General features: G+C 42.9%; 2 protein-coding genes across 3 annotated transcripts; both read left to right on the top strand.

The window, feature by feature from the left end:
* Positions 1-432: 432 nt before the first annotated feature.
* mibp (muscle-specific beta 1 integrin binding protein) lies at positions 433-4072 on the top strand. Of its 2 annotated transcripts, XM_076022858.1 has the most exons (8): positions 434-633; positions 1427-1517; positions 2037-2085; positions 2356-2530; positions 3134-3205; positions 3326-3432; positions 3584-3669; positions 3822-4072. In XM_076022858.1, exons 1-7 carry the CDS (start codon positions 608-610, stop codon positions 3667-3669), a joined length of 606 nt encoding a protein of 201 aa, XP_075878973.1. In that variant the 5' UTR covers positions 434-607; the 3' UTR covers positions 3822-4072. The 2 variants fall into 2 exon arrangements, with proteins under 2 accessions (XP_075878974.1, XP_075878973.1); XM_076022859.1 differs by lacking the exon at positions 2037-2085 and having other exon boundaries at positions 433-633.
* A 1965-nt stretch (positions 4073-6037) lies between these two features.
* On the top strand, positions 6038-12515 carry loxl5a (lysyl oxidase-like 5a). The gene is made up of 7 exons (XM_076022856.1): positions 6038-7448; positions 7804-7912; positions 8416-8553; positions 9104-9260; positions 9357-9452; positions 9540-9655; positions 9753-12515. Exons 1-7 carry the CDS (start codon positions 6557-6559, stop codon positions 9757-9759), a joined length of 1515 nt encoding a protein of 504 aa, XP_075878971.1. The 5' UTR covers positions 6038-6556; the 3' UTR covers positions 9760-12515.
* Positions 12516-12810: the final 295 nt, after the last annotated feature.

Raw genomic sequence — 12810 nt, 5'->3', positions numbered from 1 at the left:
TCGGGTGCATTATTATGATTATTTACTGAAAAAGAATTGAATTAAATTTTGGCAATAGGACTTTTTATTAAACCTTTCATCAAAAAAAGTGATTTACTAGACGCTGACGTCACCTTACTCCGTTAACATGACTCCATCAATGGTAGTTTTCCAGCGTGTGTAGGGGGGGGCTCCTAACTTTGGGCGGTCTGCTGCTCAGTGGAATTGTACCAGGACACACTTTTGTCCATCTAGAAGATGGACAGGAGCAGGTGCGTGGAAATAGAATGCAAATACGCAGAAGACTACCGAGATGTGATTGGTCGCGGTCAGCCCTTTTGTGGGACGTGATTGGCGCTACGTAAAGGGCTTGTATCACGAGTCGTGAGAAAAGCACGCACACCGCTCCTGCGTGCGCCTCACGTAATGTGACGCAAGAGAATATATAAGGGCGGTCCTAAGCATTTCCTCTCATGGAGTAAAGGATAGAGCGCGTCCAGACCTCGACTGAATTATTGAGTTTTTAGCGCGGTTTAAAGGATATTTTCTCGGGTTTCCTACCCACATTCCTCGGTACATTATTGTTGTTACAGAGGGCCCCAAGAAGGACCTTTGACAAGAGGCGACAATGAAGTGCATTATAGGAATTGGCGGGTAAGTGTCATTTCTAAGTATACAAGATAAATAATAAACAATGCATTGCTGTAAATAATTAGCTAAATGTATGGTTATTGCACACATCTTTATGTGTTGGCGGGATGTGTGCGTTGTACTACCTCGGCTTTTTTTTTTTTTTTTTTTTTTTTGGAGGAAACGGTCACGTACAGTGTGTATCGTTGTGGACTGTTCGTAAATTCACCTTGTCATAAGCTTGTCCGGAAGAAGTTTATTTTTTATTTTTCATTTCATTTTATTTTATTTTACTTTTATGAAACTGTCATGGAGTCTGCTGCCCACTTACCGGTCAGTGGACCATTTTGTTGCATATCTTATCAGCCGCCCGCCAGAACGTGACAACATTCAAAGGCGTGTTGTTAAAGCGGCGCAGTGTCACGTCCGGTTGGTCACGTTTATTGTGATCCATCGAGCGGGACTTTTGAAAATTCACCGCGAGAATCGTGCGAAAGTGGAGGGAGATTTCCCTCCAGGAGTATCCAGACAGGCGTGAAGCTAAACGTTTATGCACGTGAATGCACACGGTCTGGCGGAACATATTTATGTTTATTGTCAAGTCACAATAGCCACTTAATGACTTAAAATGACCGTATGAACAATGAAATTTATGTTTGTCTTGTACAACGTAGACATGCATGAAACTAGCAAGCTAGGAGGAAGTAACCGAACACTGCCGCGATTTTTTGAATATGAACACAAAACGGCCCTTTAATATTATATAATTATTTCATAATTGTATATTAATTTAACCTTCTTTGGCCTTTGCTTACAGAGTCACCAATGGTGGCAAAACTACCCTCACAAATAAGTTGATCAAGACCTTACCCAACTGCTGTGTTGTGCATCAAGATGACTTTTTCAAGGTGAGTTTAAACAGGTTGATGAAACTTCCAGCGGAGCCGCTTGTGCTTTGTGTAAGCAAATGACTAACCAGCTAACCTCCCCCACACCACACCATCCTCTCCACATGGCCTTTGTGTCTTTTCTTCTCACTGTTTATTCATTACACTGCCACTGTCCATAAACAATAGTCTTTATGGACTGTCATAAATAACAGTCTTTATGGACTGTCATAAATAACTTTATTTAAATAACAATATTACATTTTTTAACACTTTTCTAGCATGACAAATGCATGTTTGCTCATTTTTTTACATCTATAACTACATACAAGTTTAACTGTGCATCCCTTTATTTCTGTGTATTTTGGTTAATAGCTTGCTTTTATTTTTTGCATGCTCTTCTGGGTTTTTTTATTGCTTGTTTATCTATTTATTGTCTGTGTTCACTTTTTGCCTGATTACCCTGGCATGTGAGTGGGTTCTGCGAGTGTCCAGCGCTTTCAGGGCGCAGCAATGATTCATTGGTGACTGTTATTTCAGAAACCTGATCAGATTGAGGTCGGGCCGGACGGCTTTAAGCAATGGGATGGTAAGACGTCACTGAAGACTGCCAATAACTCATTGTTTTACCCCATGGTATCACAAACATTATCCCTCCACCATTGCATTCAGTAGCCACTTCAAATCCACACTCAGAGTAATTAATTCAGAAATCAAGAAAATTACTGGGGAGGCGATAATAAAAAGATGGATAAATAAAATATTATACATACATACATATAAATATAAAAGAAAAAACAAAAACAAAACAACCCTAACTATGTGGATTTTTTTTTCTTCTTCTAATGTCGCTCTATAGTGATCTCAGCTTTGGACATGGAGGCCATGACCAACACAGTTAGAGGCTGGATTGAAAACCCAGTCAAGTTTGCCCGCTCCCACGGTGTCCCACTTTCCCCTGCAACTGACATGGCCAACCCTGAAGAGCAGACCCACATTCTTATCGTAGAAGGATTCCTGCTTTACAACTACCCGTAAGTTTACTTTGTGTGTATCAACCTAGTTCTGCGGTCTCACTATTAAATGACTATTAAGATACGAATTAAGATAGCCCACCTCGTGTCACACCAAACTTGAAATTTATATTTAGGGGTTATATTTATAGATCACACTTAACAATAAACACCTTTTTCAAAATGAACACCGTTTTCTTTGTATACCAATGTTTTATTTTAGGCAAACCCTAAGGAATTTGACAGCATGTATTTTTAGCGTGGTAGTGTTGAGTAACCTTTATCTTGGTAGTGTCACGTGACTGTGTTGTTTCTCCAAACTTCTAAGAAATTACTACCATCATACTACTTTTGAGGGAGTCACATGATGACTTTCATGCTTGCTCTCCATTGGCCACTGACGAGTGCCTTGAAATTGGTGCATGTCCTGCAGATAGAGATAAGGTCTGCACAGAATCCTAGTTACAGTAAAAGCCTACTGCATGAGCCCAACGTGAAACACTGCAGAGATAAGATACAGAAAGCATAGTTTTACAACCATGGCCTCTTTCTCTAATTTGGTTGAAAATATTGTGTAACGTTGAGGATGGCCTTGTTCATACGTCTCATACGTCTCCCTTCCAGGCCCTTGTTGGATATTTTTGACAAGTGTTATTACATCGCCATTCCATACGAGGAGTGCAAGAGAAGAAGAAGGTGAGGGTGCTTTTGCAAATTTAATTTGGAGTTGTTTACATTACCATGTCACATTCATTTCTTCCAACTATTGCCGTTTACCGTCCCATAATGTTGAATTTGTTAATTTATTTATTCTAGTGCAAGGGTATACACGGTGCCTGATGACCCTGGCCTTTTTGATGGCCATGTGTGGCCAATGTACCTCAAACACAGGAGGTTGATGGAGGACAACGGTTTAAATATTGGTAAGATTCAGAAATCTTTAGATATAACTAATTATCTTTTTTTTATGCCGCTAATTATTTCTAGAATTCAAGGTAATAATCCAACGACTTATCTCGTTGTTTTGATGTATCTTTTAAAACTCTGCTTAACTCCACTTCATATGTGTTGTAGATTATGTTGATGGTTTGAAGTCAAAAGACGAGATCTACGTTCAGGTGTATGAGGACATCCAGAGCAATCTGCTCAATCGCTTATAGGTGAGCTTTGCTGAACAGTTTTTCCTTTTACATAAACTTGAGTTTGTTCACGCTAAGAATGTATCTTCATCAGTAATTTAAACTAAACTAAAACTCGTTTGTATTGTTTTGCTTTCCCTTGAAACTAATTTCCTTTCTTCTTTTTCTTTCAGCATGAAGATTCATCTGCATCTGTGTAAATTACATTGTAAATAGTATTACGTTTTTTATGATTTTGTAATGTTATTATTTTTTGTAAATGCAATGTTAACTTATCATTGTCATTTTTAAATCATTTTCAGATAATCACCTTTTTGTTTTGCTATATTAAAAGGGATGGTTTGACAGAATTATTATTATTATTAGTTATATTAAACAACTGACTCACCCATTGGTCACAGTACAATAAATTTGTGATAACTGAGTTGACAATCATTTACTTGTTATTGGTTCAGGAAAGTGTAATGATGAGGTGCATATACAACACATTTCATGGTGGGCTTTTCTTCAAGGGCAGGTGCTAGCAACTTCAGAACTTTACTTTAGAAAGCAATTATACTTGTTTAGTTAAAACACCACGTGTGAGTAACAAACCTTTTTTTCATTATCTCTTTTTTTAAAATGTCACTGGAGTAGATAGATACTTTATTCATCTCCTGTAGGAGAAATGCAGGTGTCCAGTAGCAAGAGAAACACACAACACACAGCCACCAGAAACACATTCATAAATAGATAATTAGAGGTTCTAAAAATTTAAAATAATTAAAAATTCAACAACAAAAAAAAAAAATCTAAAAACATTACTTACTAACAATAGTGATAAAGTGCACGTTAAGTTTAGACACATCTGTTATACAGCCTTATAGCCGAAGGAACAAACGATCTCTTAAAATGCTCTGTTCGACAACGTAGTGAGAGGAGCCTGTTGCTACGGCTACTGCTCTGAGCTGCCATAGTGTCATAGAGTGGATGTCTAGAGTTGCCCATGATGCCCTGCATTAGAGCTCTCATTCTTCTCTCAAGCACAGCTCCTACAGAGTCCACACTTCTCCCCATCACGAGACACACTTCCCGATCAGCTTGTCCAACCTGTTATTGTCTCTCGAAGTCAGGCTGCCGCCCCAACAAACAACCCCAAATAATACAGCACTAGCCACTACAGACTGGTAAAAAAATCATACTTCATATCTATAGGTAAATGAGAAAATAATGCCAACAAACAATACAAGCTGCTGTCAGGTCAAGCTTAATCTGGTTATGCCCGTTTTAGAAAGGGGAAATTCTGTGATTATCACCTCTAGCTATCCTCCTTGGGGGGGGGGGGGACTTTCTGTAATAGCTGCTTTCACCTACTTCAAGTAGATGCCAGAGTAGGTCATACATGAACTGAAATTTACTGGGCATTAGTTCTCTGGCACGTGTCGACACCTGAATAGCCACATGTATAAATAGACCAGGACCATTTCTTATTTCCTATGCCAGAGTTCACCGCATGATACCATGGCCACATAAAAAAAAAAGTAGTGTGCCTTCTTATTTTCGCAGCTAGATTTCCTTCCTCAGCCATGTCCAACTTGTTCCATTACATTCCATCTTCACCTGTAACAACCAGACCTTCATGACATCAGTCACAGTTGTGTGTAATCTGTCATCATGTGTCAGGCGGACGACGTGACAGGGTTATTGTTTAAGATATCTGGACAGGTGCACTTGGAGAAAGCCCACCCAGAGTTTGTGTGACTCAACAAGGTCACACATTTTCACTTCTTGCACCTAGACTGCTCTTATAATAATAGAACGCAAGCACATGCTACACGTACGTCAGCTGCTGATGCTAATGTTCGGCGAGGTGGTCAGATCAAGTTTCACTCACGGGGCATTTGTGCCAGGAAAGGTGCTTGTTGAGCGTCGACGGGCAAGTGTCATGCCACTCATCCGGTTACAGCCTGCCTGGGCAAACTGCTCCCATCCCATAACTCAAAAAGAAAGAGTCCCTACGCCTATTCCTCTCACTCCCTGGTGCCAACAAAACAAATGAAGCTTATACAAAAGCAAATGAAATGAAGAAGGCTATAGCCAAACATGTAAGACCAGACCTTACAATTAATGGCCATTAGCTTCTTAGAAAACCAAGACTTTGTCAATGATCAGCTATGTTTAAGGAAAATAATCACATGTAGGCCTATATTAGAATCGAGCCTTCTTAAAGTCAACACTTTCATAGAAATTCATTCATTCATTCATTCATTCATCTTCTGTACCCGCTTATTCCTATTCAGGGTCACGGGGGTCTGCTGGAGCCTATCCCAGCTGTCTTAGGGCGAAGGCAGGGTGAAATGTCTTCTGATTACAGTCTTATGGGTGATTATTTTTTTCTCCCTTTTACACATCTCATTGAAAAGGGGCTTGAAAGACCTCAGCTCCTGAAGGCTTATTCTTGTTGATCCTCTACTGCCCTCATGTGGTGGCGTTGAGAAGGTTGCACATATTCCCTGGTTTGAGTAGCCCAATTCTGTGAGTGGACTCGTTCTATTTTGGATGGGATGCGCTGGGGGCCAAGGTGGACCTGCCTTCGACTCCGACTGACATTTCACAGCGTTGGGTAATAACTGACCTCGACCACATGGAAACCAAGCAAGAGTTCCACCCATTTAGCTGTGCGGAGAGTTTAACTGAGGGGTGAGTGGCGCTCCCATGATGGGTGGATAAAAGCATTTTTCGGAGACTAACTCACTTTACAAACATTTGAAGAGGTCTGGCCCAAAGTCTCTCTGTGCGCGGATCCTGTGCGCACTGCGTGACAGGGTCGAGTGTATTTAAAACACCGGCGCGTCACCCGTCTTTACTCCAAAGTTCCTTGCCGAGGAGCGGAGAGGAGCTCATTCCGCAGGCACTTTCTCGCTGAGGCATGATGGAGAGGCTTGTGCTGGCTCTTCTTCTTTCGGATGTCGTGTCTTTGGCAGCCGGGCAGCATCCTTTGCGCACAGGTGCGGGGCCGTGGAGAAACCACATCCAGTGGGAGAACAACGGCCAGGTGTACAGTTTGCTGAGCACGGGCACGCAATATCGCGCACCCGCACAGGCGAGAAGACGCACGCAGCTCTTACTCACTACCAAGATCCATCAGGCTCGGCCTCCGTCGCCCGGAGAGCTCACGGAACCGCCGAGAACCACATCCAGACGTACAGGGGAGGAAAATAACGCTGTCCAGAATACACCTCGCATCGCAGCCACGCGGCAGATTAATGCATACCGCTCACCTCGGGCGCAGGTAAATGGCACGTTGAGGACTCCCAGCCCCCCTCAGGAGTTTTCCGGCGGCGGAGTCCCAAGAGAAGGACGAAGCACACCGGGAAACCACACCAGCGCGCAACGGGCCACGTCGTCCTCGATACGATCCCAGAGCTTTACGCACAGCAGGGGTGGCAGGATCATCAGCATAGCCGGGAATTCGGAAACAAGCGTGAGGTCAGTGGGCACAGCCAGGCGGGCTGCGGCGGCCGATGACGCCGGAAATGAACCTCGCATCCCGCCGCAAGAGAGTCAAAGAGCGCAGATGTCAACCAGACCGACGCCGGAGTCGAACGGCACCGGGCTCTCCAGCAACGCCGTGGAACTGCACGCTTCTCCTCGGAGGCCTGACACCACGCAAATCACCGACACCAGTGATCCTCGGAACCCGCACAGTATCCACCACAGGAACTCTGTCTTCTATCAGTTATACCCCGCAGATCGCAGAAACAGGGTCCCCGTGCGCCCATCGCCTGGACACGGCTACGGCACCAGCTTCTTCCACAATGGTGAGTTTGTGTATAAATCAATGATCAGAAAGTACCATGCAGCAAATACGAGAATCTTGTAGTGGTTTCATATTGTATATAATACTTCTTGTGATAATATAAAGTGATGAAGTGCTATTCTTGGGAAAATCTACACATTTGTTTAAACATTAGGGGTCAGTCCCAGGTTTTTTATGTCACACTATCCAAGTTCTCCCTTCAGCAGTCTGATCAGGTATAAATGATTATAGAACATTACAGTGTCTAATGTTTTTCATACCCTTGAAAAAGCATGATATAACACATTCTTTCACCTTCCTTCAAATAACTATCATTGCTTTGGGGATATTGAGTGTTTACCTCATTTTCCCTGCAGGTCTCCCAGACTTGGTCCCTGACCCCTACTACATCCAGACTGCCTCCTACATCCAGAGGGTGCAGATGTATGCACTTCGCTGCGCAGCTGAGGAGAACTGTCTGTCAAGGTGAACTTTTTCTTCCTTCTCAGCCAGTAATGTTACATCTCTAATACTAGTTGTTGAGACTTTTCATGACACACATCACGGAGACTATAAGGAAATAACAGGAAGCACAGGGGATTTCATGAGACTTGCCACATTGAGCTTCCGTCCCACTTGGATGGGTTTTGCACTACAGCTGAAGTGACAGAGAGGCTGAACACAAACACAGCAGCTGGCCGAGATTTTCTCCTCTGATCTGTTTTGACGCTCCGCCAAGCAAAATAACTTTTGAACTGGAAACCAAAGGTGCTTCCAAAAACCACAGAGGCAGGAGCGGAAACTTCCTCCCTTCAAACAGTAAACAGTGAGGATTCTGCTCTGAGGTGGGGTCCGCAGAGGATGATGCAAGAGATATTAAAAGAGAAAAAATTAAAAGGTGGAATACAGATCTGTGAACCTTGTCGTTTGAGCTCACAGAGAAGTCGTTTGAAGGACGGATTTTGCTCATTTTGTCATCTGTCCCTCAGGTCTGCGTATCATCCGCGCGTACAAGATCTGGATTACAGAGTCCTGCTGCGATTCCCACAGCGAGTGAAGAACCAAGGAACGGCTGACTTCCTCCCAGTGAAGCCCAGACATGAGTGGGAATGGCACAGCTGTCACCAGTGAGTTCCAAATTCATTATATTAATGCCGACACACGAGACCAAACCTATTTTGTACCATTTAATCCGGTAATGTATGGTGTCTTTTTTTCAGTTTGAAGTCCGTTCATTTGCTGTCAGTTTAAAATTCGCCATGAAATACACTGCTCTCAGTTTGATCTCCCATAGAGCCAGTCAAAGAATTCTGGATGAAAACAAAGGTTCTGTTTTATACAAAATCCTTTTTAATTATTTTTCTCTGAGTTAACAGTGACTCTAGTCTTTCAGTGAACTCATCAGGAATAAGAAGTACATTTTTTTGCTTCCTCCACTCGAGAGTACCCTTTTGTGGTGTTACAGAGGACTAATACTCTATTATTCCTCTCTCAGATCAGTGCTATGTTTTTGTCCCTTTAAGACATGGAAGGTGCAGCATCACATCCATTCTATCTTTTTTGGCCCGACAGCGAGCAAAAAAAGGGACCTTTAAGAATAATCATTGCATATCCTACGGATCAGTGACTTTACCATCGGTGGATACTTTGACACTCTGTGTGCCTCTCTGTCTTCAGACACTACCACAGCATGGAGGCCTTCAGTAACTACGACTTGCTGGATGCCTCCACGGGAGAGAAGGTCGCCGAGGGACACAAGGCCAGCTTCTGTCTGGAGGACACATCATGTGACCGGGGCGTACGACGACGCTTCGCCTGCACTGTTCACACACAGGTCTGCCTCCCTGGATCCACCAGATGATGTTTTATTGATTGTTGAGGATCATTGATCATAGCATGCAATCTGTGGGAATGTTGTTTCATTCTCTAGGGCCTCAGTCCGGGTTGCTACGACACCTATCACGCCAACATTGATTGCCAGTGGATTGACATCACCGACGTGCCGCCTGGAAACTACGCGCTCAAAGTGGGAGTCAACAAAACTGGATTTGTAACCGTTCTGTAACCAAGACACACACAGGGTACACATTCTATGCTTTCATACGCTCTTCAGGTGACAGTGAACCCCTCTCGGATAGTGCAGGAGTCTGATTTCTCCAACAACGAGGTGCGCTGTGACATCAGGTACACCGGCAGCTACGTCCAAGCGCAGAACTGCAGGATCACTGTGTAAGTCAGTTTCATGGAGCTTTCAGCCAATGTGCGCTACTAGCGGACGTCACGTGCACAATGTAAGAGCTCATCGCTGTTGTCTCTTCTTTTACAGAAGCTGACCTGACCCCCCACCCCCCACCCACTCGATGCTCTTAATCCAAGTATCCAACATCTAAATGTTTCCCAATTTGCTCTAATATAAATGAATCTATAAGAACTTGTTACAGAACAAAAGGCTAGCTGTGGTGGTGGTTTTCAGAAAGGTCCGTCTCTGTTATTGGCTGTGTGTGTGCTTCGACTCATAAATTTTACGAGATGCAGTCACACTGTGTGACAGCACAGGTGCTAATTCAGAGGAAATCAAGGTGCTTCACTCCTTTCAAAAGGAAAAGAACCCTCATCTCTTATTGACTACATGGAGAATACACAAGTGGTAGCACATTTTGGCGTATATTAAACAGTATTTGTTTTCCGGAGAAAGAAATAGCACTGCACAGTGCCTTGCTTCACTATATTTGATGAATATATCCACTGATGAGATCATTTCTACAAATATTTAACTTCATGAAGTCATTCCACCGCCAATTAACAGCTGACAGCATTTAAAACATTGTTGAGAACCACTAGTGTGGGGCGTGGTAGATGATTTAAATGCTTTTGGAGTAACACAGCTTGGAGAAATACCTGAAATAATTCTCCTCAACACTGTCGAGTCGCTGGATAATGTCGCGACTAGACTCCACCAGGTGTTGTGTGTTTGTGATGTTGTTTTTACGGCGGATGATTGATTAAGGAAAACATTTATCCATGCTGGTGTCTGGAAATGTATTGCCCTATTTGTGTTTTGTCGCAGGATTTATTAAGGGCACAGAAGTAGTGGAACTGTACACAAGGCTATATTTATTGTTGGCACAACAGTTTTTTTAAAGGCACAGTTTGTTTGTTTTTTTGTGCTCTATTTGTGTTGTGCCTTTTCCATTCAAATATTTCGACTTCCTGTCTTTTGGACGAATCATAACAAACAGCACTTCTTATAAGGAAATATAATGTGATACGTCTTGTTATATATGTACAATTATGTGGACCACAGGTTTTATTTGGTGTACTTCTTCCAATTTGATTAAAGACTGCCCTTTCTGAATACATTTTTAAAGATTATACTTATTTGTTGAAGAAAATGTATACATGGGAGACTGTCTGTGATCTGTGATTGTAGATCCGAAATGTAAAGTTCAGTGACGTTACATTTTCTGTTTGCAAAACTATTGGAAATTACACTGAACCATAGAAAGAAATTGTGGATACATTTTGAAAAGAAAACTGTGACAGAAAAAAAAAGGTTGAACTCTAATTTGGATGACTTCGGCTCAACCAGACGAATGACCAACCTGGATTTTAACGTACGCTGGCCTCAAGTAATACTAAAAGTATCACATGACGAAACAGAACGACACCATTTGTGTCTGTGGTCCCAAGGACTGTGCAAGGGCGCCATAGTGAAAGTCAGCACATGTTCCACATCCATGTGTGTTTTAACATGTCTGTCAGACAGATTAACGCATGTTTGGCGCAGGGGTACACCGTAACATTGTTTGACACATACATGTAAAAGCCATGGAACAATACAAGCATTTAGAGCCACACACCGCCCTGAAAACACACACAGACGGTTCCAGATGAATGACCTGTCTGCCACCTCTCAACCCACTCCTCACCCTCCCACTTATTTCCCTTTTCCGGACCTCATCCGGGACGCCTTGCTGCCCAATCTCTCTCCCCTTCCCAAGAATAACACAATACCAGGATTAATAACAACCTGCATGCTCTCAGACAGCCCGCTGAGTGTTGTGATATTTACGCAACAGCTCCAGAGGGAAAGTACACGCGTCCTCCACAGGCACAAATTCAATTTCATCAACACGGTGACGTGTGATGTGTAAATGGTCCATCTCACGGAGTCCTTTGGGTAAATATTGTTCCCCCTGTTGACCGCTGATACGAAAAGGAAATATTTACTTATTTCCTCTGTACTCAAAATGTGTCCAGTCCCGCCACCTTTTTCTGATGGATATACACAGACAATATATCCCGACAAAATAAGCCCACGTCGAGCATCATGCAGGCCTATACACCTCAGCATGTTTGATGTTTGCTATGTAGGAGCAAGTTTAGCAGTCATTACATAGCTGCTCAGTGACATATCCAAAATTTATTAGTTGGACTTACAAACACTTTTTGTAAGTTTTGTCCAAACAAGGTCAAAATTACCCTGAAGCGTCTTTGCAGTTTAGCCAGTTGGCTGTGCCGTTTGTTTCCTGGGAGCCCCAGACGGTCCCACCTCTGGGCTCAGCCTCACAGACATCAGACTAAGATTAGGATGACTGCTGCGGTTCTGCTAATGTCAGCAGTTTGTTGTCAGGTTTTCCTGGCCGTCAGTGGATCTGTGGAATTTCTCTCCTCCCTGCCATTTCCAGCAGAGAGACGGGCATGGGGCACCTTGGCAGCTCTGCCCGGCCTGCACACCCCCGAAGCCTCAGCAAGTTATCCTGCCCTGAGCAAACACCACGTGGGGTGGTCAACGAGATTCTGCCCTGGTCTACTGTCACGCTTAAATTCCCATCAGCGGATTACCTCCAAGACTTTCCAACCAAAGATGGTGTTGGATCCACAGGGGGGCCATGTTTGGATAAAATTATAGGTCGCTGGGGTTTCGAGCTGGAGTGTGAACTCTACAGTCCTGTATGCTTAGGTATTCTCCATGTCTCTGTTACTTGTTATAGGAAATATTAGGACGTCAAAATTGGTTCGTTATTGTTCATTGCTTTTGTTTAAAAGATGGACAGATTTTAAAAATAAGAAAAATCTGGGAAAAAAATACAATTAAAAATATATATGTAGTTAGGTTGATGTATCTTTTTCTTCTTTTTTTAAAAAAAAATGCAGACATAGAATATACAATATGCAAAGCATAGACATGATGACGTTCAAATGGTTGTGCAAGGGCGCCACTCCGTGGCCAAAAGTCATACTGTTCATTGTCTGCAGGTAATACATGATAATTACATTTATGCAGGCTTGTAATAAAACAAATGCTCTTGAGCAAGCAGTTTGATTCTGGAATTATTATTTCAACATATATTTACGTTTCCACGAGAGGCGAACCACCCCGG

This window comes from Nelusetta ayraudi, unplaced genomic scaffold (genome assembly GCF_046127955.1).
Source record: "Nelusetta ayraudi isolate G7.1 ecotype Tasmania unplaced genomic scaffold, CSIRO-AGI_Nayr_v1 ptg000013l, whole genome shotgun sequence".
NCBI lineage: Eukaryota > Metazoa > Chordata > Actinopteri > Tetraodontiformes > Monacanthidae > Nelusetta > Nelusetta ayraudi.
Note: the sequence above shows the minus strand (reverse complement) of the source record. Positions and strands in the feature narration are given on the sequence as shown.

Bases quoted from the DNA above. Each gene is read 5' to 3' on its own strand.
- mibp (XM_076022858.1), top strand. From the start codon at position 608: ATGAAGTGCATTATAGGAATTGGCGG. The intron at 634-1,426 runs GTAAGTGTCATT...CTTTGCTTACAG, and splicing joins TGCATTATAGGAATTGGCGG to AGTCACCAATGGTGGCAAAA. The intron at 2,531-3,133 runs GTAAGTTTACTT...TCTCCCTTCCAG, and splicing joins TTCCTGCTTTACAACTACCC to GCCCTTGTTGGATATTTTTG.
- loxl5a (XM_076022856.1), top strand. From the start codon at position 6,557: ATGATGGAGAGGCTTGTGCTGGCTCTTCTTCTTTCGGATGTCGTGTCT. The intron at 7,913-8,415 runs GTGAACTTTTTC...TCTGTCCCTCAG, and splicing joins GAGGAGAACTGTCTGTCAAG to GTCTGCGTATCATCCGCGCG. The intron at 9,453-9,539 runs GTGGGAGTCAAC...TACGCTCTTCAG, and splicing joins CTGGAAACTACGCGCTCAAA to GTGACAGTGAACCCCTCTCG.